Here is a 23,246-nt window from a genome sequence, read left to right as displayed (position 1 = left end):
AGAGTACCTTGAGCAGATAAAGTGGTAAAGAAGAAAAAAACATCATGAATATGCAGTGGATGTCTCTTTATGAAAATAATCAAATCATCTTAGGATCAAAAATCCACATCCAAACATTATTTTCATACATCTCTGTGTGAATTCAACCCAACAAGCAAAGCATAGACAAATCCTGTAGATAGGAAAATGACTATGTCAAAAGAGACTTAGGGGATTTGCATCCACAAGAAGGTGTTCTCTTATACCAAGAGAGTGAGAACACATACTTGTTTCATATTTGGAAATTGGTGTAGAGCTTCTGAGTATTTTTTCGGGAAGATACTTCAGAATAGAAGCATGGTGCCAAACCAAGTCAGCATCTTCTCCATCGTCATGTATGTGCTTGAGTCCTTGATAATAATTATACAAAGTGGTATGACTGTTGCAGTGCTGTTCAGAGAGTGGATGAACTTTCAAAGACTGTCACCGGTGGAAATGATTCTTATTAGCCTTGGCACTTCACATTTCTGTCTACAATTGGCATCAATGGTATACAACTTTGGCACCTTTTCTAGACCTGTACAAGTATTATGGAAGATATCAGTCATCTGGGAGTTTATGAACATTTTGACATTCTGGCTAACCAGTTTTCTTGCTGTCTTCTACTGTGCCAAGGTCTCTTCCTTCACCCACCCCATCTTCCATTGGCTGAAGTGGAAAATTTTGAAATTGGTTCCTTGGTTGATATTGGGTACTCTGATAGCTTCTTGTTTGTCAATCATCCCTTCCATTGTTAAATATCAAATCCAGAATGAATTAATCACCCTAGATCATTTACCCAGAAACAGTACTTTGATTGTAAGACTCAAGATGTTTGAACAGCGTTTTTCCGGTCCTTTTAAAGTTATTGGTTTTGGTATTCCCTTCCTCGTGTTCCTGGTTGCTATTATCTTACTCACAGTCTCACTGGTCCGACACTGGGGGCAGATGAAAGAGTATAACACCAACAACTGCAGCATGAAAGCTCAGTCCACTGTTCTGAGGTCACTTACTACCTTCTTTGTCTTCTTCACATCCTATTTTCTGACTATAGTAGTCTCCTTTATAGGCACCATATTTGATAAGAAATCATGGTTCTGGGTCTGTGAAGCTGTCATCTATGGTTTAGTCTGTATTCACTATACTTCACTGATGATGAGTAACCCTACATTGAAAAAAGTACTGAAGATGCAATTCTGAAGCCGAGAACCTTCCTGTGGCATGAAAAACTATAAAGCCTCTGGGGTAAGAAGACTTTGCATTGGCAAAGTCCTTGTGTGATTATAAAATGCCTTGAATGCAAGCTTCATTCCCTTTCAGGCCACAGGTGCCTGACTTTATAAATCATCACCTGTCTTGCCTGTATTCTGACCCACTCCTTTCCTGTCCTATCCATAGTCCCAGATTGATTTTGATTTTTCCCATGACTACCTTGTCTCTCCTTAGTTTTAGCCACTTCTGGAATATCAAAGATGTGATGTTCTATATATTACAGTCAATATCATTCTCACAGTTGTTGATTGCTTCACAAATTAATATAAGTCCCCCTGTCTGGCAGGAGTTTATTGTCTGTTCACCTAATGCTCACCACACCAAGTCATTAATTCACCTTTTTAACTTGAATCTAGTAAAGGAAAGTGTCTTACTATTGCCCAAACACTTTTCTACTGCTTCTGGACCTTCATGTAGTGATTTACACTCACTTTTACCTCTCTCCAAATACCATCCCTTTATTCCTTTACAACTCCAACAAAATTTTATTTCATTGATCAAGACATTGTATTCTTCACAAGAATAGCAGACCATTTATCCAGTCTAGTCTCATCCTTAATATCTCTAAATATCAATGACTCCAGTGGGCTAACAATTCATAATTTTTATTGCCTTAATTCTTGCTTCAATTGTACTGTAACTCAGAGTGAACATTATGGACATATTCCTATATTAGTTTGTAACTAGTTGTTTTAATTTGTTAATGGATTGCCCTACATAACACAGAGCTAAGAAGCCCTCTTACTTCATAACACCTTAGTGATGTCAGCTGATATTTCTTGTACTCTGTTGTTCTGTGCTTCTAACAATCTAAAGTCTTCCACAAATGGGTAAAAATATAAGTATAACATGAATTCCTAAATGGTCTTATTAATAAAAAAAATCTAGAGCCAGATATTGGGGTGAAAGCTGAAAGATCAGAGAAACAGAACAAGCCAGCCACATTCTTACCTCTATGAAATCCTCAGCCTCAAGAGAGTGAGTTCCTGTTTCCTCACAACTTATATACCTTTCTGTGGCCTGCCCTATTACTTCCTGGGATTAAAGGCCTGTGTCCTTCCCAAGCAAAGACATGAGATCTCATGTGTTGGAATTAAAGGTGTGTGCCACCATGCCTGGCTCTGTTCCCAGTGTGGCCTTGAACTCACAGAGCTCCAGAAGAATCTCTGCCTCCCAAGTGATAGGATTAAAGGTGTGTGTCACCACTGCCTGACATCTATGTCTAATTTAGTGGCTGGCTTTGTCTTCTGATCTGCAGGAAAGTTTTATTGGGGTATACAATATATCACCACATTTTTCCTTTCTTGTCTAAAATAATAAAAGGTTATAACTAATATAAGAAAAACTATGTACAATAATTACAATAACTATATTCAATATATACAGTCAAGAATTATATTAACAATGTCCAGTCCATAAACATTTGACAAATTCAGAGAAAATATTCCATTATTTATCCTATTTTGATGAGTCCAAATTGTACCTAATTCACTTTTTACCCTAACTTGTATTACCAACCAAAATCTATCATTTGATGTCTTTCAAACTTAGACACTTTATAGCTCTGTAGTGAGTTTCTTTTCTGAATTTGTTAACAAGGAAAACTATAACTGTGGAATGTCTTTCTGTATGCTGTGAATATGTGTTGCTCTGATTGATTGATAAATAAAGCTGCATTGGCCTATGGCAATGCAGCTTAAGGGCAGGTGGAAAATCCCAGTAGAGAAACAGAGAGAAGAAGGGCAGAGTGAGGAGACTCCAGCCTGCCACCCAAGGAGCAATATGCCAGTAGACCAGTAAAGCCATGGAACACATGGCAAAACATAGATTAGTAGAAATTGTTTAATTTAAGATATAAGAGCTAGCTAGCAAGAGGCTTGCCATAGACCATACAGTTTGTAAACAATATTAAGCCTCTGAGTGTTTATGTTATAAGTGGCTGTGGAACATTGGGGCCAGGCGAAATGGAAGAAAACTTTTGACTGCATTTCACTGCCCAACTTGTTGGCTTGAGTTTCCACCTAAAACCTGAGAGAACTTAATAAGAGATTCTAAAACGGAGCCCCAAACAGCTTCCTACTTCATGTCTCATGTGGGCTGCAAGATGCCACAGCATTTGGACTTGAGCACAGCATGATGGATTCCCGAATTGATACACACAGCTGTCTCCAAACTTGCACAACACACTGCATGGCTGATTTAGCTTTTACTCATACAGACAAAAGGGCTGATGGCAGCATGGACCCCAGAGTAGGTGGGATAAGCATGACTCTCCTGGGTACCTCTGCCATGTTGAAAAGCTGAAGTGGGTGGAATCAGCAGCCAGGGCTGCTGCTTCAATCTTAGCCATGCTGCAATTTGCAATGATCAGAAAAGAATTATAGATACACAAAAGACAGGTTTAGATGGAATAAACCTCTAAATGGTTTACATTATATGTAAAAATGTATGTAGGCTTGGAAGAGAAAGGAAAAGGAAGATATACAGTTATGTAAAGCAATATATAATTCTAAAAAATAAAGTCTTTAAAGAGACATAAAAATAATATAAAACATAAGCCACATAAAGATGGAAATCACACAGAGTCTGGATTATATTGTCTTTTGGGGTTTTTAACTACAGAAAGACATTTGATTGTAAAGACTACTCAGTTAAACAAATATGTATATTTTAAAAGTATCTTGACTTCAAAATTTGTGTCTAAGGATACACTGCTTTGGAAAAGTGGTTCTGCTTTTGTTTCCACAGAAGATGAGAACCTGTGGATTCCTTCCAGATTAATATGTTTCCATCGAGGAAGAGAGGTCTCCAGATGATTCAACATCCAGAACAGCTTCAAGACAACTGGCTCAGAGAATACAGCCTCACAGACTACTCCAGTCAGGATTTGATGATCATCCTAAAATTTTCTTTATGTCTCTGTAAGACTACCAGCACCACCAATCAGCAGGAAGTAGCCTAGAAAACTATGCCCACATTCCCCAAAAATGGATTACAGATTTTTGCCTTTGTTTAGGTTGTTGGTTGCAAATTATTATTGGTCATAGTAAACTATTTCTAAAAGAAGAAAGGGGGATATGATGTAGAAGTGTAGGATATAGAAATGATAGGATAAAAGGGTAGATTATTGAATCTACATTTAAAGAGCAACAACTTGCTTAAAATGTCTTTTATTGCTATGTTTTATGTTATATATAATATTTTATATTATATTTTAGTTTATTGATACAAATTTAAAGTTAATTTTGTTATACTACATATATTTCTACTTTTGTTTAAGGTATTATATTTATGCAACTCATTTAAAATTGTAATGAATAATTAAGAAATAAGATTAATAATTAGTCATCTATGATAATCACAATTATAGTCATGTTAGTTAAGTTTTCTAGGTATACATAGATATATTTCAATTAGGTAGGTAATCTTCAAACACTTCAAAGACCTACAGAATATGGCATTTAAAATATTAAGAACTTGTCGGGCGGTGGTGGCGCACGCCTTTAATCCCAGCACTCGGGAGGCAGAGCCAGGCGGATCTCTGTGAGTTCGAGGCCAGTCTGGTCTCCAAAGAGAGTTCCAGGAGAGGTGCAAAGCTACACAGAGAAACCCTGTCTCGAAAAACAAAAAAAACAAAAAAAAATATTAAGAACTTAGAGTTTTCTGGACATTGAGACATGTTTGCTCCTGGCAGCACTGATCTACTTCAGAGAAGATGATGGACATTGAAGAAACTCCATATGGAGTTTGCTTTCCTTATGGCAAAAGTTAGCCATTTGGGCAAGAAACTGTTCTTTCCTGGATTGCTTGACAGAATGATATATCAACTGAACATGCAGGACCCATGGAGAAATGATCACTAAATTTTGTCAAAGCAAGGTGAGATGGTCCTTCAGGTTCCTGCTTCACAAATGAGACTGCCAGATATTCTACAGGACAAAGAAAGAAGTAACTAAAATGCTCTAGGCCTATAGGCTGAAGATGGGTGCCCCAATGTTACAGAGGAACTTTGGATGATTGTCCAGGAAGCCAGCTGTTTCTGTCATCCTAGATTTTGGGAAGTTGCTTGCAATGCACTTCCAGTTTACTTAGGTAATATTATATCCTTCTGGGGGTCTTTGATGTAGTCAAAGACTAGATAGTTATAATTTTCCTTGGTTATGATAAAAGATAAATTAGATATGAAACTTTAGACTCACAAATATAGGACAGATGATAAAATATTTTCTTTAGTTTTGCCAAATACAAATAGACTAGATATTATAACTGTAATTCTTGTTTGATAACTGTTCTATTATACATAATTTTACTACATTAAAGTTAAAACCTTCCTTTTTGATTAGACAGAAGTGCTGTGAGATGTTTTTCTATATGCTGTGAATTGCTCTGATTGGTTGATAAATAAAGTTGCATTGGCCTATGGCAAGGCAGCTTAAGGGCAGGTGGGAAATCCAAGTAGAGAGTAAGAGAGAAGAAGGGCGAAGTAAGGAGACACCTGCCGCCCAAGGAACAACATGCCAGCAGACCAATAAAGCCATGGAACATGTGGCAAAACATAGATTAAAAGAAATGGGTTAATTTAAGATGTAAGAGCTAGCTAGCAAGAGACCTGCCATAGGCCATACAGTCTGTAAATAATATTAAGTTTCTGAGTGATTTTTTTTCTTTTTTCCTTTTTTTTTTTTTTTTTTTTTTTTGGTTTTTTGAGACAGGGTTTCTCTGTGTAGCTTTGCGCCTTTCCTGGAACTCACTTTGGAGACCAGGCTGGCCTCGAACTCACAGAGATCCGCCTGGCTCTGCCTCCCGAGTGCTGGGATTAAAGGTGTGTGCCACCACTGCCCAGCCTGAGTGATTATTTTGTAAGTGGCTGTGGTACTGTGGGACCAGGCAGGACTGGAGAAATTTTTTGACTACATATAGGAACCACAGAGTAAACAATTCTGAAATCCTACAAGACATCATTGTTCTATAGAAATTCTTTTTAACTTCCACATCTAACAAATATCATGCCCCTTTCCTTCACAGGGTCTGGTCTTACCTCCCCATATTTTTCTCTTCACCTCTTTGCTTTTCATACTGACTCACTAGCAACCAAATATCTCAAGAATACCTAACTCTGGGCCCTTTTTGTCTCAGCTTCTCTATCCCCAACACTTTCAATGTATTTCTCCAAAACACAGTCACATTTCTTCCAGCATTCTGGTACCAAGGTAGAGAACATACCTTTCCCACTTTTGTACATGGTGGACACATTTGGTGATCTGAACTTCTGGCTCTTTTTTTCGAAGATTGAAACTACTCCTGGAAGCAAACCATCCTATGGAGAAAAAGATAGAGGTAACTCATGCTTGGTTGTGAAAGCAAAGCTCAGTGTCCAGAAAGAAATAGATATTCTTTCTCTTGAGTTTGTCACTCTGATATGTCTTCCATGTTGAATAACTTTTGAAACTGAGAGCATGAATGTAAGTAAAGCCTGAAAGACTGCTTCCAAAATTGCCATTCAACATTTTTTCCCCACAGCATCACTGATATTGCATAAGGAAGAGAGAAAAAGTGCTGTCCCACTTGAAGAAGGAAGTTTTCCATGCAATCTGGATATCTCCAGAACTGCAGTGGTTCAACTGCAGCTGAAAGTGGGATGGAAACTGGTGGACTTGGTGATGTCTGCTGAGCAGAGTCCCACCTGCAGTGATACTACACAGAATAAATGCTCACAGTGTGACCAAGGCCTCTTAGGGCCGTTTGTAAGCTTCCAGGGAGTTGGGCTATAAGAGTTTGAGATCCTTTCAGAATGGGTTGAGCAAGAGCCAGTGAAACTTGGATTATACCTTTGTTATTTGTATCTACATCCAGAAGGGTCCCTGCATGTTCCAAAATCTCAGATAGCTGGAAGAAATAAGAACTGTTCTCTTTACATGAATATAAATAGAGAAAAAGCAAAAAGAACCCCCTTGCCTCCACTATCACACACAGGGATGCTATTCCAGAAACTGAGGGATATTTTTAGTGTTCTCACTATCTTACTTTAAATAAAGTGCAATGGGAAACTTCTCCATAATATACATGAGGTTGGAGTGTTAAAAGCAGCTGAAGGGATGAGGAAATATGAAAAAAGAAATAGAAACAGAAATGATGCTTGTCCTACATATTTGTGGCACCCACCAGTTCCCAAGGAGATTTTACATACATTATCTCATTTCAAGCTGGAAGGACAAGTCAAGATCACCCAACCAACCCTGCTGGAAAACAGACCTATGAAAGTTAAATCTATGCTGATGACTCATTCTCAACCTAAAACCAATAAAATAGGGAACGAAGGGGTGCTTTTTAAGGGAGCAAAGTGTTTCAATCCAGAAAAAAAGAAAAGATAAAAAGGGGGATACTGTAGAAAAATTATAGAGAGAATATGCCCAAGAACACGGAAAATCTTCTGAGAGTTTTAATTACCAAAGGGCTAATGTGTTTCTCTTGTTCAGTCTTCAATACTGTATCTTATGTTAGACTCACTATGCTTAGCAATGAGTGTATTATGAATACTAGAATGAAGAAAGTTATGTTTCTACGTTCAGAAGCTGAGTGGTAGCATCAAATGAAGTAGGAAAAACCCTGTGAGCACTGTAGGATGGCACCTGCAGAGACATACACTATATACATGTCAAATTATTAAGAATTTGAAAGTAAACCTCTGCCCTTTATACAGTGTCCCATGATCTTGGTGAATGCCTTGTAACACTGTGGGGACTGGAAACAATGATGAATTCCTAATAACACCTATAGATTTTATTTGATAGATAAAATTCTTTCTCCTTTATCCACATTCCTCCTAGGTAGAATATATGAGCACAGAAGTTTCCAATGCACCTTTTGGCCTCTTTCTGAACCTGGTAGTCAAGATATTACATCACCACCCTTGGAAACACCTGCCAAGTCTTAACTCCCAATAATGTAAACCTTAGAGTTTGCATGAGGTATATCTCATCGCTGCTTCCTGAATGTCAATATCCTTGCAGAGGATATTTGCATAGGCTGTCTCCATGCATAGAAAATGCACTCCTCATATTTGCTGTCACTAACCTTTCCCATCCAGTATTCCCTTTCTAAAGGCATTGCCTTTCTAGGCCTAGCACTATTCCTGCTCATGCATGAATGCCAAATCTACCATAGGCTTTTGCTCCTCAAAATAATTCCTCTTTCTACTACACATCAATGTGATATCAATGACAGCTTCCTCACATTGCAAAATTTTACTTTTTAAAATTGTGCCTTTGTAATGGTTTTCTGTGCACAAGAAATTAAATTACTCTTTAATGATGCCAATGAGATGATGAGTAACAAGTCTGAATCTGGGGATTTAGAATTAAATAAATATTATGTAATATTATGACTTATCATAGTATCAATTTACTGTATTCTAATGGGAATGCAAAGATAGATGGTAGTGTGATCAGATCGGCATGTGTTCGCTCACAAAAACAAGTTGTGTATATTGATGATGATACCTAAGGTAGATCAGAATATCTCTGACCATTTTTTCTTTTGAGAAGCCCAGGGCTGGGACTTGGGTGTTTCATAGGTCCACAGTAGAGAAGTGTTTAAAACATAGCTGCCTCTCTCTTCCTTACCAAAGAATGGTAAAAGCAGAAGTGCCTCTCATGTTCTAAAGCCAGGAAATAGCCTACATTTCAACCCCCTCCCCTATGGAGGATGCCAGAAAATACCACCACGCAAGACATCCCTTTACTTTCTTGCACTTCCTTTAATTTGACGATCCTTCAGAAACAAGAAGAAAGAAAAAAATGTGGTAGACAAATGAGAAACTGTGCCCCAGCTCCTCATGTAGCTCTTAAGCAGACCAAAAATAGATGATGATGAAATTAACTTTTAACTGGATAAGTTTAGATTGCTAATTTCAAAACCTTAAAACAAAAACACTTGCTAGATCCGTAAGACTTACTATCTGTGCTTGAGAAAGGTGGATTATAGGAAAATGTTTAGTTAGAATATTTTGATGGGTTTTTTCTTTCTTTCTTGTGCTTGGCCTAATCATTAAGTTTGTTACAAGAAGTATAAAAGTTGGTAAGATATTGAAAGTCTTGATAGTTTTTTTCTGAGATTGAGTACTGAGTACTGTGCATTAGATTTGGATCCTACTTAAAATTACTCAAAGATAATATCATTTCTCAGAAAGAACTAAGCCAAAGGCCTCTTTCTTATTATCTTAGTTTTCTATCACCATAGTCACCATGGCTCCCTACATCTGAGTCCTAATGGGGAGCATCATGAAATCTAAGGCTTCAGAACAGAATCTTTCCACCCATAGTAGAAAACCCTTAACCTAAGGTTCCAATTTCACTCTGTTCTGGTGTTCATATTTATATTTTGTGTGTTTTTCCATATGTTCTTGCATTTCTACTGTAAATTATGGCAATTTATTTTCAAAATTGGTCTTGTTGCTTTAAAAGGAGACAAAGAGAGATAGAGATAGATGATAGATGATAGATAGATAGATAGATAGATAGATAGATAGATAGATAGATAGGACTGATATCTTCCAAGAGGATGATATCAAAATGATTTTTAGCAATAGAATATTCATAATATAATTGTAACTGTAAGCCATTTTTAAGTATCTTACAATACTGCTTCTGTTTCAGAAATGTATACTAAGAAAGAGAATCTGTGGGACCTTTTTCTCCTAAGCTCTAGAAGACTATATCAGTAAGGTATAACACATTTCAGTGGCTCAAAGTAAAGACAAAAGCTTCCAAACAGGAAAGGTACGTCATGGACTTTCTACATGGAACTGCTAGTAGAACATAGGACTTGTTTATTATCCATGGGCCAAGTCCCCAACACTCAGGGCAACATATTCTTGAATCAGTTTCTCCTATTTTAATAAAACTTTCAAAATTGATTCTAAGTATGAATTTGCTAGCTTTAATAACAATGATTGGATAAACAATTTCAATGCCAAGTTTCCCTAAGTTGATATTTTTGATAATATGTATATAAAAATGGCAGGCTACCCATTTATTGGATAGTAGAAATTCTTCAGGGATTCATTTTTTCTTTAAATTTTAATTTAAATGTTGCATTCTTTTTCAAAATAAATAAGTAAATGAGCGTCTATTTTAAAACTATGTTAGATGGAACTGAATTACAGCCAAGGTAGTCAAAATGACTGAGAATAATCACTTACATATTTACAGGAGAAAGTGACTCTTCAGATTTAAGTTTAAAATTAGAAGAAAGATAAATTTCACAGGCTTTCATTCTTAAGGCTAAAGATAGGCTGTGTAGGTAGTTATTTTGAGGATGTTGGCAGATCAGTGTTGTCAGTACTTGAGGGTTTGAATGAGGCTCACTTCAAGAAGCTGGAAATAAGGTGGTCTTCTGGTGTAAATCAAGAAATCAGCTTTCCTCCCTACTCCTTCCCTAAATGCAACAATCTAAGAATTATCCAGAAAAAGGGTAGTTAGTTCAAGGGTTCTGCAGTCAAATTCAGGATTTATATCAAAGCAGAGTCCATACTACAAAGAAAAAGGAGGGAGTGGGTTTTAAGAAGAGAAAGGGAAAATAAAAATTTCCCAAGCGAATAAAAAGGTAACACACATGTTTGGTCTGTTGGGCCCAAGGAAGGAGAACGTTTGGTCAGCTCACTTGAAGCCGGCTAGTCCTCCTGACAATTGCTCCATGCAACAGCCCGTTGAACTTGGGTCACATCAGTTCCCCCAGCTTTTACTCTGTTCACTGCTTTACTCACTGCTGATTGTTACTTTTCATCATGTGTTGTGATGGCTATATCCAGGCACATAAGTAGCTGTGGGTAGAGAATTCCATATCCTATAACAAGTAAGTACAAGATGGATAACATACGATGTGAGTATGGCACAGTAAGAGCTTTGTGCCCAGGCTTAGGATGTTGGGAGTGATGTTTGTTACTCACACAGATTGGTCGACCACCTTTGTTACCATAACGAGAACATCTCAAAAAATCAAATAATCAAACAAAAAACAGAAAAGCAGTATCACTCACCACTTCTGTGGGGTACCTTGTTCTGATGCTTAATAAACATTGGTAGATTATTATATGGTGTCATTTTCTGCCCTCTTCACACTCAATGCATTTTCATGACATGAGCTTTAGATCACATGGCTTGAATTTAAGTAGAAACTTCTCTGGTATCTTTCATTCTGCAATGGGTCTGTCCTGCAATGGATCTCATTGTCATTTTCTTCAGCTTCCTTTTCCGTAGTACAAATTTATTTCTCAACCTGAAAACCCTAGATAGTTGATAGGATGGTCATTTTCTTCCTGAAACTCAGAATCATAACTTAAAATGTGGCAGAGTGTGTCTACACCATTAAGATATTATTTAGGAAATAATTTTGGTAGTGGTTTAAACTGACACTTATATTGTCAAGGTTACTGTTTTTATTTACAGGCAATAAAATCCTTCCTCCCTAGTTTGGTGCAAGAGGAACTGAAACCATTCTTTGGATAGCATATTAGGTTTCAGGGAATGCTAGGTAAGTGGACTAGACAGAAGCATGTATCTAAAATGAATAATTAACCACACTTGAGGTTGCTATTGCAGCTATGCCTGCCATTCCAATACCAATAGTGTTAGGGACCAGAAAGCAGAGTTCACATGACACCTGTTCAGGAGCATCTAATTCCTCTGTCTTGAGATTAAATATCACTTATACTGCCTCTATGTTATACCACTCCCTCACTGTTTTTATATATCTGGTGGGTACCTCTATTGGATTTAGCCTGAATTACACAGACTCTTAGCTACTTCCTGCTTTATGTGTCTGGGCAAGGTCCTGATTAGCTTTCTGGCCTCCAGAGAAGGGTCACAGGATTAGAACAAAAGGGGTATAGACAAAGAAATCTTTCTCCAACCTTCTTATACAAATACTGTCTGTTATTTAGATACCCATGTGCATCACATATCTATCACTATTGTTCAATAATAACAGGCATATAATACTTACCTAAAATGGTTATGAAAATAAATCATGTGAATTCTCAAACAATTTGTAAGCCCTGAAAAATATAAAGAAAACAAAGACAATCAAATATGGCTACCTTATAATTTATTACAATCAAGTTCCTAAACTCTACTAATTTCAAGGTTATGACACAAGTATGTATTATGATGGAAAACTTGATGGTACAGGTTTCCTACCACCCTGCCATTGTTCACATTTAATGGCGAAGAAGAAGAGATTATGACCTGTAGTAACTAGACTTGATCCCCTCCTTCAACCATTTTGCCAAATCAGTACATTTATCTCTCAGCTGTTGTCAGTATTAGCTGCTAACAGCTCTTGGATGTCCCCTTTCTTGAGAAAATTTCCAATAAAAAATTTCAAGTGCACAGTTACTCTCAGCCCACATCATTTGTTATCTACAAACAATGATGATTACACCAAGGTATTTACAAGCCCAGTCCCTTTGGATGAAGCTAACACTGTGGTACAATTCCTTCTCAGAGCAGAAAACCATTGAATCTGACAGTCATCTGCTGAGACCATGTCTTCATCTGGCTTTTGTCTCCTTGCTCTTCCCAGCATCGTTCACTCATTTTTCTCCAGACAATATACTTTTGGTAGAATCCCTTTAGAGAATCTGCTCAAAATTCTCTTGTTTTAAGAGGATACAAACAAAGACATTAGCTCATCTTAGTTACACTGTAATAGAAAGCAAGGCCAAAAAAGCAAAGGAAAAGATATTTAAATATTCCCTCTCCAGGAAGGAAAGCACTCTCCACTCCTTTGCTGAGAAAGCATTCGGTGACTATTGTAGAGGAGAGATTCTCAAGCTGGGGGACATGACTCCCTTGGGGGTCAAATATTAGAAATCCTACATAGCAGATATTTATGTTACAATCCATAACAGTAGCAAAATTACAGTGATGAGGTATCAACAAAAATAATTTTATAGTTATGGTCACCACTACATGAGGAACTGTATTAACAGGTCACAGCATTAGGAAGGTTGAGAACCACTGGTCTAGAAAGTATAGTATGAAGAATGAGGAAAATATTAATTCCACAGGAAAGAATCCTAATAACATTACCCAGAAGAGTGACCAGGCTTAGCTTCATCAGGGTGCTATCATATTTTGCAGTATTCCATCTTAGCAGAACATAAGAATGACACCCTACCTCTGCCATTTTCATCCTGAATTTCAGTCTACCCATAACAAGAATATCAGAGAAACCCGACCTGAAGGACATTCTACCAGGTACCTGGCCCTTCCAAGTTCTCCAATTTATGGAATGCCTGTAAAACCATCACAAACTGAAACAGGATCAGAAGCATGTTGATTATATGTAGTATGACACCTTGAATAGGAACCTAGAAAAAAGACACTAAGAAAAAGAGAGAGGAATCTAAATAAATATCAGCATTAGTTAATAGTCATGTATCAATGTTGAATTTGTTAGTAGTGACAAGCATAGTCATGAATTCCAATGAGGAGTAGGGGCAAACAAATGTTGCTAATTTTGTCTTTTCTTTGCAACTCTCCTATCAATCTAAGTGATTTCAAAATGTAATGCATATTTTATAATAATTTCCTTAGTTATTCCAATACATGGAAAATTTTGTCTCATGAGAGTAAGTTGAATTTTTTTCTACTGTTTTGTAATTGCTGGTCAAATGTCAGACATCTTATACAGAGGAGTAGAGGATGACATAAACAATATTTGTGCATAAAGATGGGTGCATCATTTCCTGTATCAAGGTGACACATCTTCCTCTTGACTTTGCCCTGCCATAAGTGGTCAATTCTCACAACACTCCTCTCCTTGAAAGAAGTTGTTCCCTTCTATATGCCAGACTTTGTAGTTGCCCTGGGACCTTGACTCTGTGGTGAGTTCAGGAAAGTTGTGACCTTTTTTCATTTACTGAGGTCTTTTTCATTGAGAGATAAAAGTACCTACTTATTAGCATTCTCCATCCTAGGAGTAAGCACTACATCAGAGTGTTTTTTATTTTCTTAATTCTGCATGGCTAAGGCCCTAACACATGCAGTTGAGAGGGGAAAAAATAGAGGGAAGTGATTAGACCAAGATATTTTAGAATATGAATTTCTGAGTGTGTGAAAACTCACAGAATCTTAATCTCAGAGGAAATATCAAAAGACATCTATCTTAGTCTTAAGATCTTCAAACTCTGTCCTCTTTTGCTAAAATTAAACCCCAGTCCTCATGTTCCTTCCTAGGGAAAATGCTTCCAGCTAAAACTCACTATTGCTTTTGCAATGCCCCACCAATCAAAAAAGCTTTTTTCCCCTGCAATTATGTAAAGCACATATGTAGTTTTTCCATTGAACAAATAAACACTATGATACAGAAAAATGTTTCCAAATTATATACCCTTTCCTTATTCTTGTTATAACAAATATGGAGACAGGGGAAATGTCTCATTGAATGAAGTATTTGCTATTCAAGCATAAATACTGGAGTTCAGATTTCCAAAACCAATGTAAAACCTGGAAAGGCATGGTAGCTGTCTGTAATCTCAGCACTGGGGAGACAAAAGAAGGGGATTCTGGGAGAAGATGTCTAGGTAGACCAGCTGGAATCGATGAGCTTCCGCTTCAATGAAATACTCTGTCTCAATAAAAAATGTGGGGAATAATTAAAAAGACACAGTTAACTTCAGGCCTCCACATGCAGGTCTATACAAGGACAGGCCCATGAAAATGTGTGCAACCACACACATGTGAACACATACACAATCCACACACTCATACACATACAAAAATAATGAAGCACCATATGAAATCACTTCCTTCCCTAGTTTGAATGTATTTCAGATACCCTCCCCCAAACATCCAACAAATAGTCAAATTTTGATCTGTATGTGTATAGAGGGAAATTTATTATATATCAAATTATATAAAGAACTGACAAATTCTTATGGACATTGAATGTCAACAGATTAGTTGTAAATGCAGGAAGATATAAAATATCAGACTCAGATTCCAGGCCAAAACTTCTTTTATAATGAGAAGGTTAAAAGATGAATTGCATCAAACAGAACTGGCCCGCTAAGGATGCAGGGTACCTAAGCCAAAGACGGCAAGCACCAGACAAAGAGCTTACATGATGGTGCAAGTATAAACCATATACCTTTGCTTTCTTACCAGAGGCAAAACCCACGTGAAAGAGAAATAAAAAGCATCCACGACAAGAGGCTTAAAGAGTAAAGCCCACCTTGTTTCTGTTATTCTTAAGAGCCCAAGAAAAAAGGCCTATAATGCTTTCCACTAACAGTGACATCTGGCCTGGCCACAATACTCCCCAGACTTCCCTTGTTGGAAGAATTATCTGACTTTTGATTTAAGAAAACAAAAGACTAATACAAGGGACCTTTTTCTTACAATGTGCATTTGTTTGTTTGTTTGTTTTGCCTTACTGACAATGGTAACCCAAGGGCTGGCGAATGTGAAGCAAGCACTCTTGCCCTGGGCTGCATCCCCAGCCCAGAATAATGATTGGCTTGTTTGTTTTTAACTAATTGGAGGTGTCAGTGTATTCGTGTGTGTGTGTGTGTGTGTGTGTGTGTGTGTGTGTGTGTGTGTGTGTGTGTGTGTCTGTATGTCTCTGTGTGTGTGTGTGTGTGTCTGTGTCTGTGTCTGTATGTGTCTCTGTCTCTGTCTCTGTCCATGTGTGTGATTGGTATGTGATATGTACATGGATAATTCATGTGTGTGATATGTATATATGTGTATGTGACATGTATGATGTACATGTGATAGATAGGTATGTTATGTATGTTAGCATAGCTGCACATTCTAGAGGATGCCTGTAGAAGTCAGAGGACAACTTCTGGAATTGGTTTTTACCTTCCATCTTTCTTGAATCAGAGTCTCAGTGGTGATTTGATTCAGAATGTCCCCCATAGGTTCATATATTTGAATGCTGAGGAAGAGGCAATATTTGAAAGGATGAAGAGGTGTGGCCTTGTTGGAGGAAGTGTGTCACTAGGGATGGGCTTTGAGGTGTCAGAAACCCATGCCAGGCCCAGTGGCTTTCTTCCTGCTTCCCACAGATCCAGATATAGAACTCTTAGCAACTTCTCTGGAGCCATGGCTGCCTGCGTGCAGCCATGTTCCCACCATGATGAAAATGGACTAAATCTCTGAAACAATAAGGAAGCCCCCCGCCCCATTAAATGCTTTCATATATATATATATATATATATATATATATATATATATATATATGAGTTGCTGTGGTCATGGTGTCTCTTCACAGTAATACAACACTGACTAAGACAGTCTCCCTTGCTGTTTCTGCTGCTCTGTGCATTCTAGGCTAACTAGCTTGTGAACTGCTGGGTATCCTCCTGTCTCAGCATCCATCTCCCAGGAGCAGGGCTGGGATTCAAGACATATGCTACAGCTTCCAAAGTTTAGTGTTGGTGCTAGGGATCTGAACTTAGGCAATTAGGTAATTAATTCTGAAAGCAACTTTACCCACTGAAACATTTTCCTGGTTTGGAGAATGTGAATTTTTTAAGCAAAGCTCATAGAATTTTATTGGCCATCATTTCTGGGGGAAAGTTTTAGAATGGTCTTTTTATAGTCTCCCAAACATAACTTTCATCTTATTAACTAATCATTTATGATGATGAAGTCACAATAATTCTGATATTTAACATTTAGATACTAACACCAGGAGCTCTGGGTGTGGCTTCTTAAGTTATAATTTCTTTTCTTTAGATGTAAACAAGCAACTCAACATAGAATTGACTACAGAGTAAATTTTAGTGAGAAGATGACATAAAATTAAGTGCTTTAGTTGCTTTTGTTAGAATAGTGTCCCCAAGAAAATTATTCATGGGTAAGAGTTTTTCTTTAAAAACAAATTATTCTGTGAAATTATATGAGCAGAAACAGATAAATGTACTCATGAAATTATGAACACCTGAACACATGGCTGGTGTACAATGGACTTATAGTTCCAAACCTCCTAAGATACATGTCAAGTTACTTCTAGTTTGAGATTTCCTTTTATTCTTCAGTGGATGTGTACTTTCTTTAGATATATATTTTTTAAATGAGAACATTGTTTTGAGAGAAAGAAAAGACATAGAGGTTTGGTTTTAATTGAAGAAAAGATGATAAAAAATACCAAAACCATCTCTTTGAATAGTCTAATCTTTCCTTTTTATTTTACTGATTGATTTGATTTGATTTGTATTCGTAGTGTTTACCTCTAGATTATTTGAGTCATGTTATTTAGTGTTTAAAAATGATAATTCCAGTTTTCATAGATTTTTCTGGAATTAATAACTCAAGTAGAGCCCAAGATGCCATAATTTTTAAGTTTTCCACATGGTTTAAATGAACATTGAAGCAGTAGAGTGTCATACATCTTTTTCTGGAGAAGGCTAAATGCTACTTATTGTAGCCTTCCTGAACTATAAGTCTAGAGACTAGAATCTAGTGCTATGATACAAAAGCAGCCATTGACAATGTCTAATAATAAAAATGGTTGTATTCTACCAAAATGTTACAAAATTCCAGCAATCAACTGGATTTCCTCCGTGGGCTGCAATTTGGCAACTCCCAAAATAGTAACATTTGTGTCCATTTTCAACTTGTCACTTTTCTACTGCTGAAAACTTCAGGAGCAAAGCAACTTATAGATGAAAGAATTTATTCTGACTTTAAAAACAAATTATTCTAATGCATGTGAAATTATATGAGCAGAAACAGATAAATGTACTCATGAAATTATGAACACCTGAACACATGGCTGGTGTACAATGAACTTATAGTTCCAAACCTCCTAAGATACATGTCAAGTTACTTCTAGTTTGAGATTTCCTTTTATACCCAGAGACTCCATAGCAGCAGGGCAGTGCCAGCAGGAAGTCATGGTGGCTAGAGCAAGATGCTGAGAACTAACATCTTTACCCCAAGCACAAAGCAGAGAGTCACTTGGGAGTATGGCATTAATGCTGTCAAAGCAAGCTTCCAATGATATACTCCCTCCAGCAAGGCAACACCTCCCAAACCTTCCCAAACACCTCACCAACTGGGGACCAAGTATTCAAATGCCTGAGACTATAAGGAACATCTCTCATTCAAACCACCACCCCACCAAAGTTTCAGAAAAGGGAATCAAGAAAAAATGCACCAGCCAGTACTATTGAAGGGTTAGAGGAAAAGGAAGAGGAACTGAAAACTGTCCTTTGCTGATGACCTAGAATGCTATCTTTGTTGTAGCTATTCAGAAAAGGAATCTTGATCATGATACAGTCAGATGTAACTTAATAATCTTTTTAATTAAAAAGCAACCAGCAACAGCATTCTGAAAACCCACTGCCTATCTTTCCAAGAAGCAAATAACCAAAGACGGAGGAACTAGATATAAAGCACCCTTACTTCCACAGTAGCTAAGTTACAGAACCAATCTTGGTGTCCAAAAACAGAGGATTGGGTAAAGAAAATGTATATTTACATAATGGAATTGTTTTCAGCCCTAAAGAAAGATTAAGTAATGTTATTGGCACAAAAGTAGTACCAGGTGGAAAATAATTATATTGAGCACATTAAAATAATAGCTAAAGGAATATTACACATTTTTTTCTCTCATTGTATCACCTGGATTTTTATAAATATCAAAGAAATCATGGATGTATATGACATGCAAGGAGAAGTGAAACTGTAGGAGAATAGTGGGGAATAATGGGAGGGGAGGAACAGGAGAGAGAGCAACGGCAGGGAGAATATTCTCAGCATACAATAAATACTTGTATAAAATATGTGTATATAAAACAATACCGTGTACAAAGAATATATGCAATAAAAACTTTAAAATATAAAAATTAAAGTTTAGACATGTAAATTATGATAACACATAACGTTAATATTATGTTTATTTTATTGAAAGGAAAACAAAAGCAATTTCATATTTTTAGAAGATACTAAATTAACCCAAAACATCAGGGAGAATGACAAAGTGAAAAAAATCTCTCTGTATTTGGTGAAATTAGAATACAGTTATATGACTCTTCAAACATGTATGGTTACGAGGATGAGAGGGAGCTTAGCTGTAAAATTCTTATTCTTATTGCACAAGTGTGAGGTCCTGAGCTCGGATCACCAGCAACCTTGTAAAAGCTTGTGTGGCAGCATATACCTGTAACCTTAGCTCTTTGGAGTGTGGTAGTGACAGAGACTTGAAGGTCCCTCATTCTTGCTAGCAGCCAGTGTAACCAATGAGAGACTTTGTATCAATAAATAAGGTGAAGAACTATAGAGACAGACATTGGATGTCTACCTCTGACCTACACATGCACGTGCACACACCCCCACATATATATACATATATATGTGTGTGTGTATATATATATAAACAAAAGATATCTCTCTATATATATATCTATATATATAAACAAAAGATTCAAAAATGTAATAAAAATTCAGCTAAGGTAAGACTGAAGGTCAAGAAATACCACACAGGTGTCTACAAAGGCTTATGGAGTTCAGAATGCAGTGTATTTCAAAATCAATATATAAGACAATGAAACTGGAGCTTACTAGCTGAGACTCCCTAATAAATACCCCTAAATATCTTATCACTTTCAACTTAAAATCTAAGTTCAAACAAGCTCATGCAGAAAGTAATAGAACTTGAAAGCCCAGAGCATTATGCCTGCTTCTCTCACACATGCATCTTTCTATAAATAGAAAATCCAGGTAGAATCCAGAGTAATCAACAATGAAAGACCATTCATAGAAACCAATATCAAACATATAAGAAACACAAAAAATCAAAATAAAGTTAATGCTGGTAAAGAGTACATTATAGCAAAGGTTCCAATACAAATGATTATGATCATAAACATATATCCAAAACCTTAAATTAAATCACAAAAACATGCTCTATTGGATAAACATCCAAGGTGGTTACACCCATAATCCTAGCACTAGGGAAATAGAGGCAGAGGATTAAGAGTTCAAGGCTAGCTTTGAGTGCACAGCAAGTTTGAGGCCACACCAGGCTACATGATACCATTTTAAAATGAAGACTAAAAATGCAATGAAAAGATAAGAAAAAAAATCACAGAGTAAGATGAAAGCAAGCCTGAATGTGAAAGGAGACAATTAAATGATCACATTTATGATAGAAGCAGCTAAAAAAAATAAATTTTAAAAATCCTGCATTCGCCGGGCGGTGGTGGCGCACGCCTTTAATCCCAGCACTCGGGAGGCAGAGCCAGGCGGATCTCTGTGAGTTCGAGGCCAGCCTGGACTACCAAGTGAGTTCCAGGAAAGGCGCAAAGCTACACAGAGAAACCCTGTCTCGAAAAACCAAAAAAAAAAAAAAAAAAAAAAAAAATCCTGCATTCAAACTAAGAAATATGACAACCAGATTTGAGTTAAGGGAGCAAAATGAAATTAAAAAGATAAAAAGATTTAAATTAGGATAGGAGCTACTTTTGGACAAGTAGGAAGATTTGGGGGTGTTAGTAGTTGTCTGGCTCTTGAAACAGATGGTCTATATGTTCAGTTCTAACTTACTGAGCATACTGCATTTATAGTTTTTATTTTCCTTCTGTGGGTTTATGTTATACTTCAAAACAAATGAAAAGGGAATAGGAGTAGCATAACAGAAATGAATGGAGTTCCAACCTATATACTACTGGTGCATACTACTGGTGCATACTACTGTTACATACTACTGTTAAATACTACTGGTGCATACTACTGTTACATACTACTGGTGCTTCCTTGGGAAGATATGGAAGAGTCACAGAAAAAGCATTCAAAATTTAATGTAAGAAAACTGTCCTGAACACAGAGAAATCAAGATGGGACTGAGTAGGAAAATCTCTTTGTGTTGGTTACCTTAACTATTACCAGAACGTGCTGTGTCAGCTGCAGAGGGAGAAAAGGCATCAATGGTCTCACCCAGGTATAGAACCTATGTACTATAACACCAAACCACTAGCCAACATATGCCCATGTGTGCATTAGTGATAGAACTATTTTGAGGATAACCATTGCTTTGTGATTGGATTTGAGGACCACTGCACAGGGAGAGAATGTATACCTTATTACACACTTGACCTGATCAAAAACCTATGGATAGAGGAGTATGGGTCCAAGTGGAATATACTATCTTTGTTTCCCTAAATGAACTGTTTGCCTAAATGAAGTGTTGTCAAACTGTCTTCTAAGTATTTACAATTATACCCACTGACCATTGTGGCTTCAGTCTGAGGCAGAGTTTCTTTTCACAGAGGTTGACTATTAGTGCAAAGACAAATACTTCTGAAAGATCTGAAATAAGTGACTGGTGAGTACATAGCTTGTAATAAGACATCATTATCACCCTGCCTCTAAGCCTCTGGGCACCTCACAGTGGAGAGGTCATATATAATTTAAGAGCTGGAGAATGGGGAAGAGTGTCATGAGATGCTGCCATTGGATATGGCTTTGTTGTTGAAACCATGAAGACACAGCAGCTATGGAATCCTGTGCCAAACTGAGCCTTCTAGTCTTCCATGGATAGAGAAAGAGATAATGACTGTTAATAGTTGCTGGGGGAGGAGACATCATGCAGGACCATGTAGAAAAAGAAGGGGTTCAGAGAAAGGAAGGGAGACACTGAAGAGTAAGAAAAGATGAATATAATCACATAACATCATACCTATGTGTGAATTTTTCAAAAATAATAAAAAAGAGAAAATTTTTCCTAAAATTAGAGAAATCTAAAACTACAGAATAAAAATTTACCAAGACTTAGAGGGAAATAAACACAAAACTCTCAACAGTGGGGTATATTCCAACAAAAATTGTGAGTTTCATGTAAAAAGAAAGTTGTCGAAAGAGAGTATTGAATCCCTAAATATATCCATCTCAAAAAGACAATCCTGAGAATAATGGGTGAACAGTGGCGTGTATGTGTTAATCCCTGACTATAAAGAAACAAGATCATAGCCAATGCAGATCTAGATCTAATAGAATAAGAATAAAACTACACCACACACATATACAAACAAATAATTCATAAAGTCATTACAAAAGGAACTACTACAATAATTGTGTATATATTGTGAACTTTGCAAATTATCATTTATAAAATGCATTTACAAAATGCACAGCCATATAACCAAAAATTAAAAGCAAGAGAAATATTAAAATATAATAATTGAGCAAAAATATGTCAGAAATAAACTCAACTGTATTAATTGATTCAACAAATATAAATAAATAATACTAAAAGGAAAGTTTTCTCAATTTGGACCATAAAACAAAACATAATTATGTGCTAACATCAAGAGAAACAAACATTTAAGTTTAAGTAAATAATAAAGGTTAAAGTTAAAAAGATGAAAAAAGTCTTTTGTAGTAACTTATCATTCACTGATGTAATGTTAAGTAGATGAAGCAATTACTAAAAGCTTAGAGTGACTAAATAATACAAAATAGAGCTGTTTGTTTTATGTCTATGTCTGTACTCAGAAAACAAACAAAATCTTTTCAAGTTCTTGCATCCTTTATAAAAACTGATTGCAGGGTCAGGGGAGATTGCTTACTAAGAAGGTGCTTGCCACACAAGCATAAGGACTGGAGTTCGGATCCCTAAGACCCACATAAAAACAGAAGGTGTGACAGTATACTTGTACTTCTAGTTCTTTGAAAGCAGACACAGATATTCAGACCAGTTAGCTAGCTAGATTAGCCTATCAGAAAGCTCAAACCTCAAAGGAGGGACCCTAACTTAATATATAAAATAGAGAGGGATCAAGAAAGATACCCAGTATCAACCTTTGAATCCAACACATGTGCACATACAAGTGCGTGCACAGATACATATGCACTCACATACACACCACTTTCACATATTCCTCAAACAAAGAAAATACACGATTACATATTAACCAGCCATAAAACTGTAAATTTCAAAAACAA

General features: G+C 36.7%; 1 protein-coding gene across 1 annotated transcript; it reads left to right on the top strand.

Annotated features, from left to right (window-relative positions):
- The first annotated feature begins 336 nt into the window (after positions 1-336).
- On the top strand, positions 337-1,218 carry Tas2r16 (taste 2 receptor member 16). Its single transcript, XM_052720345.1, has one exon. It carries the CDS (start codon positions 337-339, stop codon positions 1,216-1,218), a length of 882 nt encoding a protein of 293 aa, XP_052576305.1.
- The last annotated feature ends 22,028 nt before the right edge of the window (positions 1,219-23,246 follow it).

This window comes from Peromyscus californicus, unplaced genomic scaffold (assembly GCF_007827085.1).
Source record: "Peromyscus californicus insignis strain IS unplaced genomic scaffold, ASM782708v3 Scaffold_6__1_contigs__length_162567912, whole genome shotgun sequence".
NCBI lineage: Eukaryota > Metazoa > Chordata > Mammalia > Rodentia > Cricetidae > Peromyscus > Peromyscus californicus.
This window is presented reverse-complemented; position numbering and strand designations above follow the sequence as displayed.

Excerpts from the sequence above, each read along its gene's own strand:
- Tas2r16 (XM_052720345.1), top strand. The coding sequence starts at position 337 with ATGGTGCCAAACCAAGTCAGCATCTTCTCCATCGTCATGTATGTGCTT.